The sequence below is a fragment of the Dama dama genome, chromosome 19 (assembly GCF_033118175.1).
Source record: "Dama dama isolate Ldn47 chromosome 19, ASM3311817v1, whole genome shotgun sequence".
In the NCBI taxonomy this organism is placed as follows: domain Eukaryota; kingdom Metazoa; phylum Chordata; class Mammalia; order Artiodactyla; family Cervidae; genus Dama; species Dama dama.
In genome coordinates, this window is record NC_083699.1 from 82,021,438 (window position 1) to 82,034,874 (window position 13,437).

General features: G+C 42.5%; 1 protein-coding gene across 1 annotated transcript in view; it reads left to right on the forward strand.

Annotated features, from left to right (window-relative positions):
* LOC133074024 (inhibitor of carbonic anhydrase-like) overlaps positions 1 to 13,437 on the forward strand; it is a 42,810-nt gene that overhangs the window by 6,639 nt on the left and 22,734 nt on the right. Inside the window, exons 2-6 of the mRNA XM_061167996.1 lie at positions 4,644 to 4,816; positions 7,497 to 7,605; positions 8,408 to 8,569; positions 9,797 to 9,944; positions 10,883 to 10,938. Coding sequence (XP_061023979.1) covers positions 4,644 to 4,816; positions 7,497 to 7,605; positions 8,408 to 8,569; positions 9,797 to 9,944; positions 10,883 to 10,938 — 648 coding nt within the window. The remainder of the gene's footprint in view (positions 1 to 4,643; positions 4,817 to 7,496; positions 7,606 to 8,407; positions 8,570 to 9,796; positions 9,945 to 10,882; positions 10,939 to 13,437) is intronic.

A 13,437-nucleotide genomic window follows, 5' to 3' on the forward strand; every position in this document is an offset into this window, starting at 1 on the left:
CCATGATCCTCTCCAGTCAGAAGTTCTTTTACACAGTGCCACAAGGCTTGACTGGTCATTTGACTCTCCCATCCTGTGAATGGCCCCACAGATAGCCTCAGTTTTAAACTGGCCTTTGAACCTGCCTGTCATTTTGTCAGCCTTGGCCAGGTTCATCTGGATGGTCCTTGGTGCTGATGATACAGTTGCTGGTGGAGCATTTCCATGGACAGTACAGGTCCACAAACTCGCCAGCATCATTCTTCATGCTTAGCGTGCATGTGGTGACTCCACAACTAGTGTGAGAGCAGAAAGGAAGTGCCACATCCCCTGGCAGCACTGATGTTCATGCTTTTTAAAAAATCTCTGAGCATACTTTCAACATTTTAAATAGCTGTTTTAAAGTTATTTTCTGTTAATTTCCTCATCTCTTTCACTTCTGGGTCTGATCCTATTGGCTGATTTTCCTCCTGGTTATGGCTTACATTTTCCTGCACCTTCACATGTGTATTAATTTTACTGGTTGCTAGACATGGTGAATTTTACCTTACTGATACTGGGTTTGTTTTTAATTTAAGGGGTGTCAACCTTTTTTCTGGCAGGCACTCATAATGTCTTCAGATCAGCTAATATTTTGCTAATCTTGAAAGTACTAATATTTTCAAGATTAGTTTTCAAGATGTTTAGGCAGTGTCTAGATTATTTTCCTTTCTAGATCTAGTTTAGCTTACTTCTGGAATCTTTCAAAAATGCACTATTTACTCAGTAAGATTTTATCCACTCTGAATGGTGCGAACTCAAATGATTCTTAACCCCATTTGAACTCTGTGAAATGTTTGGTTTAAGGTCCCCATTAAATTTTCTTTCCCTAGCAGCTGTCCTTGCCTGGCCTCCACAATGATCAGATTGATAATTAGCCAGAATCTCCAGGGTGTGAAAATTCTGGATCTCTATTTCTCTCTCTTTCTACTTTCTTTTTGCACTCCCTGCTCTTTGGTACCCTATGCTGTACATTCTTACTTGCCTCTGCCTTGCCAAACTACGATCTCTGTCTCCTCAGCTTAAAATGACCATCAGACTGTTTCCTCCTCTGCCCTGCCGTCTGGTCATTTTGTCCAGGAAGAAAGCTAGAGTGATTTCAGGGCTTACTTTATTTGTTTCCCTTCTCTCAAGGATCATAGTTGCAAACTTCCTGTTGCCCAGTGTTTTAAAACATTCTTTTTTCATATGTTTTTTCCCAGGGTTTTTGTTTTTTTTTTTTTTTTAATCTTTTTTTCAGTTGTTTAAAGTGCTAGGGCAAGTCCCATATCAGTTATCTCTCACAGGTGGAAACAGAAGTCTATCTGGTTTAATTTTTTTGTTTTGTGTTTTCTTTGTTTCGCTTAGTTCCCTGTTTTAGTACCATGATTTTGTCAAGGTTTTAGCTTTTCCCTAACGATGCAAATATCATTCACCCTATTTTATATTCACACTGAATGAACTATGGCTATCACTGGGGAGAGGGAAGGAGTGAGGGGTAATACAGAAGTAGGAGAGGGGAAAAAAGGTTATTATAGGATTGTATGAAATCAGCTGTGTGATACTTTGGAAAATTGTAAAGCACTGACTCTTTCATTCAATAAAAAAATAATTTAAAAACATCAGTAGTGCAAAAGCTGCAGGTTTAGTCATTTGAACATAAGCAAAAGTGATGGAAAATACAGACCTTCCGTAGAAGCTTTCACAGTAAGTGTATACTTTTGAAAAAGAAAAAAACTGCAATTGTATACAGTAGCTCTTTGTGTAACTTAATCGACGTATAAAGCTATTCTCATTTATAAAGTTGTATTGTCTCCATGGTTACCAGTCATTTCCAAGAGCAGAACATTTTAAGAATATGCATTGGCAAGCAGAGTAAACATGCTTTGAAAGGCTCAAAATGCAACGTGAGTTGTTACGCTGCACACTTCTATTCTGCATAAGGGCACATGGCCCAGCAGCTCCACTCTCTCACTGGCTCTCCTACCCTGGGTGGCTGCTATCAAATGGGCCTGTTCAAACGAAGCTGAAGCACTCCATTTGTCACTTCCTGTCTCTGGTATGGATTTTTCTGAGTGAAATTTTATATCTCTTGCCCCATTTATTTTTGTATTTACTACTTATAGGCAGTTAAAGAGCAATACAGGTTTTGCAGTCAAACAGACCTGGGGGTTTCAAGGATTAGCTTCATGTCTAGTCTCTGATAGGTTTTTTCTGTTTGCTTGCTTAAACTCATCTACAAAATGGGAACATCAGTATTTAACTGGCAAGACAGTTCCAGCAGCTCGAGAAGGGTTGTGAGCGTGGCCCACTGCCTGACACACAGGGCCTCCTCAAAAACTGGTAGCTGTGACTACTGTTACTTTCATCTGGATTTCAACTAAGTTGACATTTTGCCCAAATACTGCAAATTTGTAAACAGCATTTTGCTTTCATAATACTGTCAACACTAATTACAACAGTTTAAAGGGCTAGTGAAATGAACTGACACTGATTTTAATGCCCCAGCCGTTACTACTATGGAAGGCTGAAGTATCCAACGTCAAGACAAAGATTCAGGTTCCAACTTCCCTTCCATAAGATTTTTTTCTTTTTTGAGGTGAAATTCACTAACGTAAAATTAGTCATTTAAAAGTATGCAATTCAGGGACTTCCCTGGTGGGTCAGGGGCTAAGATTCTGCACTTTCAATGCAGGGAATCCAGGTTCAATCCCTGGTCAGGGAACTATGTCTCACATGCCACAACTGAGAGTTTGCATGCAGCAACTAGAGATCCCGTGTGCCATAACCAAGACTTGGTGCAACCAAATAAATAAGCAAATATTTAGTGATTAAATGAAAGTATAGATTAAGTAGTATTCAGTATTCACAAGGTTATACAGATACCACCTCTATCCGGTTCCAGCATGACTATCCTGTAGTCATCCTCCTCCCCCAGCCCCTGGCCACCACCAGTTTGCATCTTGATAGATTTACTTATTCAGGATATTTCATATAAATAGAATGATATAATGTGTAGCCACTTGTGTCTGACTTCTTTCATTTAATATATTATTTTTGAGATTTATCAATGCTGTAGCATTGCTTTATTCTTTTTATGGTAGATTACATTCTGTTGTATGGATATACTATATATTGCTTATCAAGTCATTCCTTGCTGTACATTTGGGTTGTTCCCACCTTTTTTGACCATTGCAAAAAGTGCTGCTATGAATATTTGTGTATATGTATTTGAGTCAGTTCAGTTCAGGCCCTCAGCCGTGTCTGACTCTTTGAGACCCCATGGCCTGCAGCACTCCAGGCTTCCCCCATCACCAACTCCTGGAGCTTGCTCAAACTCATGTCCATCAAGTTGGTGATGCCATCCAACAATGTCATGCTGTATCATCCCCTTCTCTTCCTGCCTTCAGTCTATCCCAGGATCAGGGTCTTTTCAAATGAGTCAGTTCTTCACATCAGGTGGCCAAAGGATTGGAGTTTCAGTTTCAGCATCTGTCCTTCCAATGAATATTCAGGACTGATTTCCTTTAGGATCTTGTTTGATCTCCTTGCAGTCCAAGGGACTCTCAAAAGTCTTCTCCAACACCACAGTTCAAAACATCAGTTCTTCAGTGCTCAGCTTTCTTTATAGTCCAACTCTCACATCCATACATGACTACTGGAGAAACCATACATTTGACTAGACGGACCTTTGTTGGCAAAGTAATGTCTGTGCTTTTTGATATGCTATCCAGGTTTGTCATAGCTTTCCTTCCAAGGAGCAAGCGTCTTTTAATTTCATGGCTACAGTCACCATCTGCAATGATTTTGGAGCCCAGGAAAATAAAGTCTCTCACTGTTTCCATTGTTTCCCCATCTATTTGCCATGAAATGATGGGACCAGACACCAGGATCTTTGTTTTCTGAATGTTGAGTTTTAAGCCAACTTTTTCACTCTCTTTTACTTTTATCAAGAGGCTCTTCAGTTTCTCTTCACTTTCTGCCGTAAGGGTGGTGTCATCTGCGAATCTGAGGTTATTGTTAATTCTTCTGGCAATCTTGATTCCAGCTTGTGTTTCATCCAGCCCAACATTTCGCATGATCTACTCTGCATATGAGTTAAATAAGCAGGGTGACAATATACAGCCTTGACGTACTCCTTTCCCAATTTGGAACCAGACTGTTATTCCATCTCCAGTTCTAACTGTTGCTTCTTGACCTGCATACAGATTTCTCAGGAGTATTTGAATGCCTGTTTTCAGTCCTTTTGGGTATATGCTGCTGCTGCTGCTGCTGCTAAGTGGCTTCAGTCGTGTCCAACTCTGTGCGACCCCATAGCCGGCAGCCCACCAGGCTCCCCCGTCCTTGGGATTCTCCAGGCAAGAACACTGGAGTGGGTTGCCATTTCCTTCTCCATCTGGGTATATACTTATACCCAAAAGTATGAGTGGGTCATATAGTAATTGTATATTTAACTTTTGGAGGGTGCTTTTGGCTCTTTTCCCCCAAAGGGAAAGGTACAGTCAGAGGAGTGGGACCTACCAGATAGCCAGTCCAATTTGTGTCTACTCCTCTCAGGCAACCCTTGACCTTGTCTTCAACCTCTCCGTCCAGCAGAGAATGGTGAGTACTATGGCTCCCTTACACACCTGGCCTCTCTTCCCTAGGGCTGTGTCTGGCTGTCCCTGAGAAAACTGTGAGATGGTGCACTGTCTCGAATCTTGAGGCTAGTAAGTGCTATAGTTTCCATGACAATATGAAAAAAGTCCTCTCAGTGGATGGTCCTCATGTCACCTGTGTGAAGAGAACCTCTTACCTTGATTGCATCAGGGCCATCGCGGTGAGTCACTACTGTCTAAGAAGAGTGGGGGGAAATCCATACTTTCTTGTTCTTTTTCTGTACTTGCTATAGTTTATAGCTCTAGAACAACTTTCTCCCCAAAGGAATTAGACTTGAAAGTACAGAGACTGTGTGTAGATGAAAATATAGGTGATCAACATTCATTAATAGTGAAAACAGCAATATTAATAATATTTAAACAACTGATAGATAAGGATTCAGTGAGAACGCCCATAGTAAAGCAAAGCCAGATTTATACTGAAAGACAAATGTATAAATAGTCATAAATAAACAAGAAGTTTTAGTGTCACTGTTATTACTTAATATTGTTTTTGGAATTTCTTAGTAATGCAATGATATAAAATGATAGAAACAAACAAAATGTCAATATTTTCAGATGCTTACATGCCTATAAAGCATAATGAAATCAAGAGAAATACTACTATAATTATTAATGAAAAAAGTACTTTGGTAAAAGATAAATATATCACAATTTAATGTCATTTTAACTGTCAGTGGTCACTAGTTGGGGAAAAAAGAACCCCAAATTATGATCTTATTTACATGTAAGATGATACACAGAAAAATGTTTCGGGGAAAAAAATTGTATGAGAGATCTGCAAGATTACTGTAAATATAATACAAAAGCCTGAGACAAATGAACAATATTATTAATAAATTAAAACATATGCTGTATTCCCAGATAGGAAGACTAAACTTTATATATTTGCATATTCTCCCAAAGTTGATTCATAAATTTAATATAATTTTATCAAAATTATATTAAAATTTTTTTAAGTCAATAAAATAACTTTGCAATTCTTAAGTGTGGATGAGAATATAAAATAGTATTATGAAAATTAAAATGATCAGGGGAGTAGCTGAGGCCTGTCTGAAACTGGAACGTATTTAATAACAGTATTGCAAAGAACAAGGTCCTGGAAGAGAACAAGATTTAGACATATTTCCAGCTTTCTAAAAGTAGCTAATTATCCACATGATATGATATAGATGCAAACTATGAATGTCCAGCACTATGACATTGGGTTCCAGACTTAATGGTTAGATCCACATAGATTTAGACACTGTGTGACAAGGCAAATTTTTCAAACAAAAGACTGAGAAAGGATTGTTTAGTCGGACAATTGGATAGCTATTTAGAAATAAAATCAACTGAGATTTTTAATACATTTACCAAAATAAACTCCTAGCTTGACTCAATTTGACTAATGTAGCTAGATGTAACAAGATACATCAGAAAAGTAGACAAATTTGGAAATGTAAAAATTTTAAGTCTCTGACCAAAAAAAAAAAAAATTAAAGTCCTAAGCCTACAGAAAAGTATATTCACATCAGCTATAACAAAGCAATGTGATCTAAAAGCTATATAAAGATGTCATTTAAATTTATAAGAAATGCTTAAGAATAACAAGCTATAAACAAGCTACTCACAGAAGTTACAACTAATGATGATATAAACAAGGAAGGAAAATTCCTCATCCTTTTTAATAATCAAAGAAATGCAAATAAAAGCATCCTTAAAGTAATAGTTTATATTTTTTAATGTAGTATTATTTCTTAAAAGATAGCATTTCTTGCTGATAGTTTTGCATGAAATTGGCATGCATTGCTAATTATACATTATAAATTATAATTTATACATCATTTCTGGAAAAAATTTGGAAAGATCCTATAAGGGTCATAAAGATACACACAAGCTTTTATTTATTTTCTGTAATTCTCATTATAAATTATAAATTTGTATGCTGTGCTATGCTTAGTTGCTCAGTAGTGTCTGACTCTTTGTGACCCCATGGACTGCAGCCCACCAGGCTCCTCTGTCCACGGAGATTCTCCAGGCAAGAATACTGGAGTGGGTTGCCATGCCCTCCAGTTGAAGAAAAAAGATTTCCATAAGGGCTAGGGAAATGGTCTAACCTGATTTTTGAGAAGAGGGTGTGAGGTTACTGCTTTTCTCAGGAAGGAAGGAATCCTTGACAAATTCTTGAAGAGGCAATCCAGACTTAAGAGTGGACTTTTTTTTTTACTTAAGTAAAAGTGGACTTTTTTTTTTTACTTAAGTAAAACATGACTCTTACAGATGGAAATGCCAGATGGAAATGGAGAAGAGGGCGACAGAGGATGAGATGGCTGGACAGCATCACCTACTTAGTAGACATGAACTTGGGCAAACTCTGGGAGACAGTGAGGTGCAGGGAGGCCTGGAGTGCTGCAGTCCATGGGATCACAGAGTCGGACACGACTTGGTGACTGAACAGCGGCAACATGGATGGAAATATTCTGATTCATTCACTTATCCAACAACATTTGTCGTACTCCTATCGGTAATAGGTGTCGGGCTTTGTTAAGATAAAACAACAGAACACTAACATCCCCACCTTGGTGGAGCTTGCATTCCAAAGGGAAGGACAAACAATAAATGAAGAAGGTTTGTCAGATGGTTGCTAAGGGCTCAGGAGAAAAACAGTGTTTCCAGCATTTGGGAGGTGGTAGTTTTAAAAGCATGGTTGGGGAAAGGTTTTTGAGCCAACATGAGGGAGGTGGAAGAGGTCTGAGCTGTGCAAATGTCCCAGGGCATACAAGTGACCCTGGCAGAGGATTAAGTGAGTCTTCCTTGGAGCTGAGGGGCTTCATTCATGCCTCGCCTTTCTTCTTTCAGGCACACGAAGCAGATGCTGTGATGGTGGATGGCGGTTTGGTCTATGAGGCAGGCCTGAGGCCCTACAACCTGAAGCCTGTCGTGGCAGAGTTCTATGGGTCAAAAGATGGTGCGTCCCCTGTGGGGACCCGGGTCTCTGTCCTGACACAGCTGCTGTGGGGGGAGGCAAGGACTCTGTCGGTGTTACACTTGCAGAGAACAAGTTGCTGGGGTTCTTTGTACTGTGGAAGGCTGTCCCCAGTGCTGACCTGTGGGGGCTGGGACCTTGGCTCTTTCTGGGAAGCTGTGAACTTTAAGCCTCCTGATGGGAATGCTGCTGGGTGCAGCTGAGTGAGAGGGGATGTGCTGTCCAGAGTCCACTGCCCACTCAGTGGGGTTGCATCATTGGGACGCCTCTCTGGAGACACATATCCCTGGACAGCCTCTCCTTTTGCCAAGTCCCCTGCAGGTGCTAGAGAACATGGGCAGTGAATGTTGTGAGAAGGGACTTTAAAGAGCTGAAGAATGAGGTGCCTGTCCTATTTGTCCATAAATGTCACCGGTGTGTGCTGGAACACAGCTTGCCTCAATCTGAGTCCAACTTGCAGGCCCCAGCAAAATCTTTGGATGCCCTGTGTACCTTCCTCCCACACCTTCACCTTTGTGGCTGTGCTGCAGACAGAGGAGCAGAGAAGGGGAGAAGCAGTAACATCACGATGATCGGGAGCTGTAGATCCTCCAGTCTATTGCCTTGAAAAGGGACAGTTTGCTTTCTTCAGTCAATCAGGGGCCTTTCCCTTTCCTTTTCTACCTGTTTACTAGAAGGTGCTGCAGGTCCTAGAATCCCCCAGGCTCCACTGCACACACTCTGGAAGTTTGGTAGCAATGATGTGGCATCTTGCCTCGGCCCTTCTTTCTCTGCTGCTTTGCAGATCCACAGACTCACCATTATGCCGTAGCTGTGGTGAAAAAGGGCAGCGACTTCCAGCTGAATCAGCTCCAGGGCAAGAAGTCCTGCCACACAGGCCTGGGGTGGTCTGCCGGGTGGAACATCCCCATGAGGATACTTCTTCCCTCTGACTGGTCCCAAGAAGGTAAGCTGGCCAGGGTGGGGTGCCCTTGGGAAGGGTTCCTATTACTGGGACTCACATGGATTGTATTGGGGCCTTGCAATCATTGCCAGGTATACGGGTTTCATAATGTCCAAGATGGGGTGAGGACAACTTGCTTTAAACATGTACTGGCTGGATTTGCTGCATCAGTGACCCTTGTAACTGGCAGCTGAGACTTCCCTTCCTTCAGCCAAAGAGACCCTGTCTCTGAGCTCCTGGCAGCCCCACATTCGTGGTATCCCAGCAGTGGGGTTTGACAAGGGCCATGGTGGAGGCTCATGAAAAAGGGGAGCTCCCTTCCAGCTGCCCAGGAAGACTCTCTAAGGGTGACCACCATACCACCAGCAGTCAGGCCGCAATGCCTAGGGTGAGGGCTGGGGGTGAAGGCAAGAGGAGATGAGTGGACCGGAGCTCAGTTATGATGAGCCAGGGTGAACCGAGGGTGCCTTTTTGTCCCCTGAAAGATAGCCAGATTTTCTGCACTTTGCAAAAGTGTTTCTTTTTGAGCTCTGCCAGCTCTGCAACATTCATGTTTCACCTGTATTTTGGGCTGCAAAGGTCAGATGGGGTGCTGCAGCCTGGGGCACATCTCTGGCTATATTTTCTTGGGGTTCCATCTTGCCTTGAGTTGTTGGACGTCTGTCTGGGTGGTTATGTTGGCACACCCACTTGCATGAAGCAAGTGAATGCAACCCCCTCCCATGAATTCCTGGAAGAGGGATCCCCATGAGCCACCATGGGCCCTGGATCAGAAGAGGAGAAAACTGGGTGGGACCATTTCCTGAGATAAGGAAGGACTGTTGGGGTTCCTGAGTGTTTAGGTTTCTGTGCTCCCCACCACCACTCCCGAGCCTCTGTGTTGGTGACTGAGCCAGGTGAGGAGCACTGGGGCTGCCTGGTTCAGTGCAGCTCAGCAGCTTTGGAGCCCTGCAGTGGACACGCTGGGAAACTTCTGGAGACCCAGGCCCACACGTGAGCCATCCATGCTTTTGGACCAGGCACCGTTGGCCACCTCTACATGCCCACTTCCTCACGACAGTCCGAAGCAGTGCATTCAAATATCTGCGCTCTCACATAGGGCTACTCACACACACACACACACACACACACACACACACACACACACACACACACACACACACACACACACACACGACCCAGGGGCCCAGCCAGCTCATGCCCTGAAGTCCATGTGTCTGTGTTGAGCAGCAGCGGCCAAGTTCTTCGCGGGCAGCTGCGTCCCCTGTGCAGATCAGTCGAACTTCCCCCAACTGTGCCAACTGTGTGCGGGAAAAGGGATGGACAAGTGTGCCTGCTCCCACCATGAACCATACTTCGGCTACTCGGGGGCTTTCAAGTGAGTGGGGCCCCCTTCTCTTCCTCTCTCTGATGTTGGGGAAACTGAAGAACAGGGAGTAGATGGGGCCTGCCCCAGACCACCTGAAGTGTCCTGGTGAAACCTTGGGTTTTGACTGTCTCCCATGGCACATCCTCATTCCTGCCTCTCCTGCAGAGGAGTCTTCTGTGTGGGGGGGGCTGTCATCTACCCAGAGCCTGGAGTCTGGACCAGGGAGGCCCCTGGGATCCATAGACACAGGCTTGAGCACCCAGCCAGGCCGAAGATCAGGTCCTGCCCCGAGCCCTTCACTGGCTGCTCTCTGCCTGAGCATCTCCATGCCGGGTACAAGTGCTGCGTCTCCCCACCTCCTCCTCAGCCCTGTGCCCGAAGGCAGCTTTCCATTCAACATGCCTGCAAGGGACATCACTAACATTTGAAACCCGAGCAAAACTGACCAGGTATCCAGGCTGTCTAGAGTTTTTATACTCTATGTGCTGCGCTAAGATACTTCAGTCACGTCTGACTCTTTGCAACCCTATGGACTATAGCCTATCAGGCTCCTCTGTCCATGGGATTCTCCAGGTGAGAATACTGGAGTGGGTCCTCTATGTAAAAGGCTTTTGACCTAAAAGAAAAAAGTACAAAAACCCTATTGCTTCAGGCTGCCTACAAAGAGGAAGGTGAGGGTCCTTCTTTTGAACCATCCCTCCCCAGAGTTGCCTGGGACGGGGCTTATGGGGCTCCTGCCTATTTCAAACCCTGGCTTGGCTCTGGGGGTTCAAAGACTCCTCAGACAGGGCTGTTGCCTCTGCAAGGACTGACTGAAGCCTGGGAAACTGCAGGCGAAGCCCTGTGAGCCAGTTGCTGGGGCAGAGCATGGGGGGGTGCTGCTGGCGGGGTGGGGGGTGAGCCTATGTTGTAGACAGTGGCCTGACCACAGCCATCCTGTTGCTCAGGTGTCTGCAGGACGGTGTGGGGGATGTGAGCTTCGTGAGGCACCTGACGGTATTTGGTAAGTCAGACGGAGGAAGAATCTTGTGGCCACACCCTGGCCAGAGGAACTCCTTTCCTAAGTTTCCTTATATCTAGAGATGGGTCATGCCAAGATCTTTAATGAAATAGAGTTTCTGTATAATGACACTTCCATTATCTGTGCTTTGTTTAGTGTTCAGTTTATAAATCTACTGAACAAATTTTCTGAACATTTAAACATTCAGTTCAGTTCAGTTCAGTCACTGAGTCGTGTCCGACTCTTTGCGACCCCATGAATCGCAGCACGCCAGGCCTCCCTGTCCATCACCAACTCCCAGAGTTTACTCAAACTCATGTGCATCGAGTCGGTGATGCCATCCAGCCATCTCATCCTCTCTCGTCCCCTTCTCCTCCTGCCTCATTTAAACATTACTTGCCAACTAATAAAGCAAGGTTTAATAATTAGATTCTCTTAGTCACTGAAATGCCAAATTCAGATCTAATCATGATCTCCTGAATGCTTCCTTATAAACGGCTCTTAAATGTTTTCTTTAATCACCTTAAACAAATAAATTCTTATAATGATTGCAGAACTTGTTAGCACATCTACAATTAAATCTGTTGCAAAGCATTACTACTGTGGACAAAAATGTATTTCTTCTTTATTTCTATGTTAAAAAAAAAACCTTTCCAAAGTTTTGGGCAATTTATCAGAAACAAATAAAATAGTGTTTCATATGAGTTCAGTTTTCAGATTCTAGGTTTTATAACCAGTTAAATTTCTATCAGACACAGAACACATTTGTAACACTTAAGATGTTTAAACAAGAGATGTATATTTTATACTCAGTTTATTTTTAAAATCACTGTCTGCTACCTCAAGCAGAATTTTGAGCCTTACACTTTTTTCTGGGGGCCTTGATTCCTTGCAGACTGGTCTCTTTCCCTAACATGAAACAGAAGTGTACTGGCTTTGTTCCCTCACCTCAGCCGTTCATAATTCACTATTCCCGCATTATAATACACTGACGTGGTTTGTTAGCCTTTTGGCAATTGATGTGTGTCTTATTATCAGTAATTTTCATTAGTAGGGGAATCTATGGGTCTCTTCTCCCAAAATCAAGTTACTCTCAATAGTTGTCATTGTTATTTTCTGTGATTGCTCAAGTTGGAACAGTTAGGCCAATGGACAGAATCTTCTAACACTCACTCTGGAGAACTGGAAACATCCTCACTTTCTGAAAACAACCAATTGTCTGAGACCATGTAGATTTCCCTTTGCTGAAAGTTGTATGTCCACTATTACACACAATCCTGTGTTACCTTTTAAGTGGGAGTTTCTGAGAGACTGTCTACTGGGCTTAGGGGTGAAAATGAGTTTTGGTGAGCTTCTGCCAGCACTGAGCCCTAGAAAGACTGAGGTGGAAACGTTCTTTCTTTCTGAAGCTATTAGATCATATTGTTCTTTTAACTTTAACATTACAAAATTTGTTTAAATTTTTCTTTTAATATAAAGCTTTAAAATGTGTTTTCTCTGCAACATGTCTGGTTAAATGGAACTGTTCACAGGAACTCTAATTGCACTACTCATTCTCTTTCACTATAAGATTTTATCAACCTAAGATACGAGTTTTCTAGGGCTGCCATTACAGAGTACAGTCATCTCTCAGTTTACCAGCATTTGCAGGTAGTCAAGTCCCTAGATTACTTATAATACTTAATCAATGTAAATGCTATGCAAATAGTTGCCTCCATGGAAAATTCAAGTTTTGCTTTATGGAATTTCCTGGAATTAAAAAAAATCTTTGCAGATGTGGAACCTAGAAATATAGTGAGCGGCTGTAACACACTGAGTGGCTTAAGCAACAGAAATTCATTCTCTGAGGCTAGAATTCTAAGATTGGGATGTTGGCAGGGCTGGTTCTTCCTGAGGGCTGTGAGGGAGAACCTGTTCTATGCTCCCCCCACCCCTGCGGCTTCTGATGTTTGCTGACAATCTTTGGTGTCATTGGCCTGTAGTTCCATCACCCCAATCTCTGTCTTTCCCTCCACATGGCGTTCTCCCAGTGTGTGTGTGTCTGTTTGTGTCCAAATTTCCCCTTTTAGGAAGGATACCCTTCATATGGGATCAGTCACCCTATTCCACTATGAGCTCATCTTTTTGTTTGTTTGTTTCCAAAAAAATATTTACAAAAACAGACAACAAGCTAGATTTTGCACAAGGCTGTAGTTTTCCAACCACTGCTCTATCCTGTTTAATGTATTTGTCTATCTATGCATCAGTGCTAAATGGCTTGAATTATAGTTTTTAAGTAATGTTTCACATCTTCTAAGCCCAGCTCTGCTTCAACTCATTTTCCTTTTTCTCCAAAATGTCTTATTATTCTTGGTACATTGTAGTTCCATATAGATTTTTTTCTGTTTTCTTTTTTTTTTTTTTTTAGTTGACTAAAGTCTACACTTTCCTAACTTTTTACCTAAAGTGTTTTTTCTGTGCTAGTATTCTAAGATACCAGTTACAACCTCATCTTAACTAATT